The 7,500-nt window shown below is 48.6% G+C and overlaps 1 protein-coding gene across 3 annotated transcripts in view; it reads right to left on the reverse strand.

Moving 5' to 3' along the window:
* Positions 1–7,500, reverse strand: part of LOC134455621 (guanine nucleotide exchange factor VAV3) — a 196,297-nt gene that overhangs the window by 71,174 nt on the left and 117,623 nt on the right. For all 3 annotated transcript variants that reach the window (XR_010036135.1, XM_063206800.1, XM_063206801.1), the window contains exons 18-19: positions 5,869–5,891; positions 3,079–3,109 (exon numbers count right to left, since the gene is read on the reverse strand). Coding sequence is in view for 2 of the 3 variants with exons in the window: in XM_063206800.1 (XP_063062870.1) it covers positions 3,079–3,109; positions 5,869–5,891 (54 nt within the window). In the remaining variant the exon portion in view is untranslated. The remainder of the gene's footprint in view (positions 1–3,078; positions 3,110–5,868; positions 5,892–7,500) is intronic.

Here is a 7,500-nt window from a genome sequence, read left to right on the forward strand (position 1 = left end):
GTATCTGTTGTTGTGTTGTTGTGCTGAAATCAACCTTGGCACTCGTCCAAAAGTAGGGGGGGGGGCAGTAATTGTTGACGGATGGCTAAAGGAACTAGCTCATTGATCTCGCATCACAGAGATATGATCGCCAGCCGTTTAACACTACAGCTCTAGATTATGCTGCAATCTACCGCCGCACTGTCAACGACATCGACTGTAGCTGCATCCATATGCAAGCATACATGGATTCATATTCCTACACAGTGAGGCACATAGAGCTACACATACACACAAGCAAATACACAAATGTATACACATGTGTACGCACACACACACACACACACTCACACACACACACATGCGCACACACAAACACACACACACACACGCACGTGCACGCACACACACACACACACACACACACAAAGCACACACACACATATATAAAGAATAAAGAATTGTATGAAGAATTAACAACATGAAAACACACTAAATGTCAACTTCGCAAGAAATACATTTGTTGCTCTGCATATATAATTTCTACGTACAGTCTAATCCAGAATACTAAAATGTAAAAAGTTTCCTTCATTTTGGCACAATTTTGGACATTGGACACAGAAAGCATGTCCACACAAATCATGTCAAATCATGTCCATATCTGGACAGAAACAACCTGTTGCAAAGCACACAACTCTCTAAGTGCCATAAACTGAACAAACAACCCACCAGGTGCTCTACAGTATGTCCAGAAAATGTCTCTGTCCTTTTTTTTTTTAACTCAAACTAAACTACAGGTTAGCGTGGTGAAGGCTGGCAAGAATGGCTTGGTGACACACCAATAAAGAGCTCTGTGTCTAAGCACCGAGGCATGCAGGTTGCACGCAGCCAGGGGTTGTCACGGAGAAGAGCACCTGTGCGAACGAGGTCTCTTGGTGTGTGTTTACTCTAGATAAGAACAACTGATGGAGAACGAGGGACATTAACAGATGAAGTGGTCAAAAGGAGAGAGAGTAATAGAGCGAGAGAGTGAGAGAGAGAGAGAGAGAGAGAGAGAGACAGAGAGAGAGAGAGAGAGAGAGAGAGAGAGAGACAGAGAGAGAGAGAGAGAGAGAGAGAGAAACAGGCAGTCAAACAGACAAACAGAAAGACAGAAAGATTGAAAGTATAAGTGAGGGAGAGACAGAGTGCAATGACGGAAAAAAGAGAGGGTGGGAAACGAGAGAGAGAGAGGGAGGACGAAAGGATGTAGCACTTGTGCTGTTGTTCTCCTTGTGTCCGGTATCTGATTTCAGGCATGCAGTGCCTGTGCGGCTAACATGCAAGAGCTTGCCCTGCCTGGAATGAGACAGTCTATACCCTGGAACTGTAGCCTGCGGCTGATGGTGGTGTACTCTGTTTGTTTGTGTGTGTGTGTGGCGCGCGCGTGTGTGTGAGTGTGTGCATACATGCGTGCGTGCGAGTGTGAGTGTGTGTGTTTGCGATAGTGATGAGTGAACTTGCTAGCGGGTATATATATTGAAGTTTGTTTGCGTGTGTGTGTGTGCATGTGCGTGGATGTGTGCGTGCAGTTGCATGTCTACAGAAGGAGAGATTGTTGCATGGTCATTCAGTACTCCCAAGATACCCAGGTGAACACAGATGGCACCAGTCACGCAAACCTGCGGTAGGTGCTGTACTCCACCCCCTACCTCTCCCCCTCCTCCCCTTACTCCCCAAGCCGAATACCACCGCTCCCCCAACCCCCCCTGCACCCCACACGCTGCCTTCATCCCGGAGGGGAGAGGAGGGTGTGTGTGTGTGTGGGGGGCTAGGTAGCAGGGAGGCCAAATCCAAACAGGGCCGCCCAGAAGAGTTGTATTGATTTCATTGCGGAACGCGGGCACGGGTGATTTTCTACACTTTCAACGCTGGTGTAGGGTGGAGACAGCACAAAGCAGGGGCAGGAGGAGGTGTGTGTGTGTGTGTGTGTGTGTGTGTGTGTGTGTGTGTGTGTGTGTGTGTGTGTGTGTGTGTGTGTGTGTGTGTGTGTGTGTGTGTGTGTGTGTGTGTGTGTGTGTGTGTGTGTGTGTGTGTGTGTGTGTGTGTGTGTGTGTGCTTGTGTGTTTGTGTTCATGTGCTTGTGTGTCAGTATTGTCTGTACGAGTGTGTGTGTGTGTGTGTGTGTGTGTGTGTGTGTGTGTGTGTGTGTGTGTGTGTGTGTGTGTGTGTGTGTGTGTGTGTGTGTGTGTGTGTGTGTGTGTGTGTGCATGTGTGCGTGTGTGTGTGTGCATGTGTGTGTGTGTGTGTGTGTGTCTGTATGTCTGTACAAGTGTGTACAGAGCGTGTACAGCGTGCGTGTGTGTGTGTGTATGTGTCTGTGTGTGTGTGTGTGTGTGTGTCTGTACGAGTATGTGTGTTAGCGTGTGTGTCTTGGCGTGTCACGGTAGATTCTGCTGAGCGCACCACAGCCCCTGACTGCTGTGCTGTGATTGAGGCGTTTGCCTGATTTCACGCCGCAGTCAACCATTCAGCCGCAAGAAAGCACAAAGAGATAGTATGGTGTGTCTAAGCAGCAGTGTGTGTGTGTGTGTGTGTGTGTGTGTGTGTGTGTGTGTGTGTGTGTGTGTGTGTGTGTGTGTGTGTGTGTGTGTGTGTGTGTGTGTGTGTGTGTGTGTGTGTGTGGCCATTATATACTGTAATCTGCCTGTGTCTGATAAGTACTCATCTCTTTTCAACGCTTTGTTTGCCTTTGTGCCTGTTCTGTGTGTGTGTACAGTGTGTGTGTGTGTGTGTGTGTGTGTGTGTGTGTGTGTGTGTGTGTGTGTGTGTGTGTGTGTGTGTGTGTGTGTGTGTGTGTGTGTGTGTGCGTCTGCGTGTGTGTGTGTCTGTGCGTGTGTGTGTGTGTCTGTGTGTGTGTGTGTGTCTGTGTGTCTGTGCGTGTGTGTGTGTGTGTGTGTGTGTGTGTGTGTGTGTACAGTGTGTGTGTGTACAGTGTGTGTGTGTGTGTGTGTGTGTGTGTGTGTGTGTGTGTGTGTGTGTGTGTGTGTGTGTGTGTGTGTGTGTGTGTGTGTGTGTGTGTGTGTGTGTGTGTAGGTTCTGGGAACTCAGTCAACTCACCTGGGTCTGCTGATCGCCTTTGCATTCTTTCCTGTGGAGGAGAAGCCAAAACGAAGCTTTAATGACTATGGCACAAACACAAGCACATAGGCACACACACACACACACATACACAGTTTGTTCTTTTGGATGAACCCACTGTTAGCCTACATCCCATCCATAAAAAAACACAGAAACACACACACACAAATAAAAACAAAGAAAGGTTTTGAAAACAGCTGTGTGAAAGTATATAACTATGGTGTGGTTTAGAGAATTGGAGAAACTCAGATCTTTCCTATTCTACAGTATTCTACCTATTCTGCAGACGGCATCATCAGTGGGCAGCAGTGTACCAGTGGTGGTGGTGGTAATGCATTTCCTTTCAACCACCAACAGCCTCATACCTCCTAGCCTATAATAAGGTGAGAAAACTGCCACCGCTGCACTCTATGTAATGTTCGTGTTCAAGGAGGCAGACCAGGCAGGGGACAAAAGGGGTCAGCTGTCCCAGGGGCCCACGGAGAGAAGGGGCCCAACATTGGGTCCTCATTACATTGTATGTATTGAAGGTGGGGGGCGGAATTTGTGCTGGGTCGTGGCAAAAAGGTGTCACTGGCCCTGATGGTTCGTGTTGCTCTGCTCTGCTCTGCTCTGCTCTGCTCCCCTCCAGTTCCCATGTGGCCTGCACACCAGCCCCCCACACCCATCTCCACCCACCCCCACCCCCACCCCCTCCCCTCCCCTCATGCCACCTACCGTGCAGAAAGCACACTAACTAGAGGTGCAGCATTACATCAATACCTGTTTACCACAGACACACACACGCGCACGCACACACACACACACTCGCTCGCGCACACACACACACACACACACACACACACACACACACACACACACACACACACACACACACACACACACACACACACACACACACACACACACACACACACACACACACACACACACACACACACACACACACACACACACACACACACACACACACACACACACACACACGCAGTTATACAATCTCACTGCCATTCACATACTACACATGCACAGGCACACATGCCTACAAGCGAACACCTGTCAGTTTTTCCATCTTTGAAACAGGTGTCGCCAAGACGTGTGTACTAAGCCCTGCGATCTGTGTGAATGCAGCCATCAATGTTTAATCTGAGGCTATCTTTAAAATGAGCCTCGCTCTCACACACAAAAGGGGCCAAGGGCCTGGGCCCAGGCGCTGTTAAGCATAAGATGTACTGTATTTATGAATTTGTGCACTGCACACTCGCTGGCCCAAAAAAACATAAGAAAAGTATGGGAATGAGAAGTGCCACCATGAAGAAACTGCATTGCCACGTGGGTGTTTAATGCACAGAATTTTACTGAGCAGAGCCCAAAACATATCACCTCCTCATGCTTAGCCTCTTACTGCAGATGGGGTCGCAGGCCTATTCACTATTTGTTGAAAATACTCAACTACATCATAACAACATTGCTACGGCAGTGCCGAGAGCCTTACGTAATAGATTAAAAACATAGCCATTACAATTTTGATGACATTAAGGTTATAACATAGGCTCTGCGCTCAGGGGTTAAAGCGCTCTCTCACACACACAAGGTGCCAAGGAAAAGGGCCCAGCGGCTGTAAAGAAGAAGAAGAAACGGAATACTGTCTACACATGCTGGGCAAAATAAATGCACTAAATGTTTTTTAAAACCACCCTGCCTACATCCTCTGTAAAGACGCTGAAGAAGGCTTAGGCCGAAACGTCTGTCTGTCTGCCATGCTAACCCAGTATTAAAACTGCAAGAAATTGATCCGGGAGTGCGGCTTTTTTACCATACAAAATAAATGCACGAAACCATGATAAATACCACCACAAAGCATCAAGCATGTGCTTGTGTTTAATATGCTACATGAAACTGTAATGAGTCGAGTTGCGTTGTGTTGCTCATCATCCCCCCTGGGGTTTTGACTGAGCAACTTCTCTGCTGAGCAACTTCAATTCTTTGTTTCTTTTCTCTTCACCTCTCTTTTTCTCCTTTTTTGTCCCACCTGTTCTGACTATCCATGTGCACAGCTGTGTATTAGACACATGTATTAGACACATGACATGCAAAAGGAGAAGAGTGTAGTGCAACCTGTTGATAACACAGAGAGTTGTGCATACAGTGTGTGTGTGTGTGTGTGTGTGTGTGTGTGTGTGTGTGTGTGTGTGTGTGTGTGTGTGTGCGTGCGTGCGTGCGTGCGTGCGTGCGTGCGTGCGTGCGTGCATCATCAATGTGTTACGGGAAATAATGAAAGGCAATTGAAGAGTAATGCATCAACGAATCAAAGATAGGACCCTTGAGATTAGATGTGCTCAGTGCATGCATGCATACCGGTATATTCAAACAGAAAGATAACATCTGTGAGAGTATGTGGGCGTGAGTATATGTGTGCAGGCATGGGTGTCTTTGTGTGCTGCACGCATGTATGCAGGCTGCTTTGTGTGTGTGTGTGTGTGTGTGTGTGTGTGTGTGTGTGTGTGTGTGTGTGTGTGTGTGTGTGTGTGTGTGTGTGTGTGTGTGTGTGTGTGTGTGTGTGTGGTGTGTGTGTGTGTGTGTGTGTGTGTGTGGTGTGTGTGTGTGTGTGTGTGTGTGTGTGTGTGTGTGTGTCTGTGTCTGTGTCTGTGTGTCTGTCTGTGTGTCTGTGTGTGTGTGTGTGTGTGTGTGTGTGTGTGTGTGCGCACACATATGTGTGTATGAGTGCACGGTGCTGTGATGAGAAGATGAGTGCATTGTGTGTCTCACCTGTGTTCTGAAGGAGCCAGCATCTGCAAGGAGGTTGAAAACAGGCATAGTTAGTTAGCAAGCTGCCGAGCGAGCGAGGAGAAACGCAACCCCACTCCAGGCTCCACCGGCACGACGAAACCCCGAAGACAAACAGAGCTCAGAACAAACGAGACGAGACTCAAGCTGGCAGACAGATGGGAAGCACTAACTGCTACCCCCCCCCCCCCCCCCCCTTCTCAGATGCAGGGGGCAATCCCAGACACAAACACAAACATACAAGCATGTGCACAAACTACACACACATACACACACTCTCTCTACACACACACACAAGCAAAAACACAAACATACAAAACACACCTGTACACACATACACATGTGCAGGAACTACACATATATACACACACTCTCTCTCTCTCTCTCTACACACGCACACAAACAAACAAACAAACAAACAAAATGGCAACAGCAGCTCAGAGTAAGGCACAGGCGGCTGGATCGTAGTCATTAACCGGAGGGTGAAAAAAAAACACAACACAACACGCGCTCCACAGCTACACGGCACTGCACGGCGTAGCGCAACTCGCGCTCGTTTGTTTTGCAGGCTTGACTTTGTGGAGCTTCAGGTATAGTTGACAGGAGAGCGAACAGAGCAGGAGGGGGAGGAGGAGAAGGAGGAGGTGGAGAGGGTAACGGGGGAGGAGTGTATGTGTACTGTGTGTGTGTGTGTGTGTGTGTGTGTGTGTGTGTGTGTGTGTGTGTGTGTGTGTGTGTGTGTGTGTGTGTGTGTGTGTGTGTGTGTGTGTGTGTGTCTGGGTGTGTGTGTGTGTGTGTGTGTGTGTGTGTGTGTGTGTGTGTGTGTGTGTGTGTGTGTGTGTGTGTGTGTGTGTGTGTGTGTGTGTGTGTGTGTGTGTGTGTGTGTGTGTGTGTGTGTGTGTGAGTAAGTGTATGGGTGGAGAGAGGAGAGAGGGCAGGGCCTCGGTTGGGTTTGCACTTCAGAGAGCTCCTCTACTCTCATTGGCTCCCTGGGGACAGCTAAGCCCTCCTACAGCTAACTGCACGCACGCACGCACGTGTGTGTGTGTGTGTGTGTGTGTGTGTGTGTGTGTGTGTGTGTGTGTGTGTGTATGTGCGTGACGCCTTAGCCCTCCTACAGCTAACTAGCCCACACTGAACTTTGTCCCATTACACACAAGGTGCACTTTTGAAGACGAGAACAGAGGAGCGAAGTGGAGGAGAGAGCGAGAGAGAGAGCGAGAGAGAGAGAGAGAGAGAGAGAGAGAGAGAGAGAGAGAGAGAGAGAGAGAGAGAGAGAGAGAGAGAGAGAGAGAGAGAGAGAGAGAGAGAGAGAGAGAGAGAGTTAAAAGCAAAGGGAGACAGACAAACAAACAGACTGACAGACAGACAGAGATTCTGAGAAAGACAGAGTGGAAGAGCAAGGTGAGATCAGGCAGGTCTGGCAAGACAGAAAGAGGAATAAGGAGAGAGAGAGAGAGAGAGAGAGAGAGAGAGAGAGAGAGAGAGAGAGAGAGAGAGAGAGAGAGAGAGAGAGAGAGAGAGAGAGAGAGAGAGAGAGAGCAAACTAAAAGAAGGAAGGAACTGAAAAAGCAAGTGCACTCATTACACTGACTGAAACACTGAGAACTTTCC

The sequence above is a fragment of the Engraulis encrasicolus genome, chromosome 9 (genome assembly GCF_034702125.1).
Source record: "Engraulis encrasicolus isolate BLACKSEA-1 chromosome 9, IST_EnEncr_1.0, whole genome shotgun sequence".
NCBI lineage: Eukaryota > Metazoa > Chordata > Actinopteri > Clupeiformes > Engraulidae > Engraulis > Engraulis encrasicolus.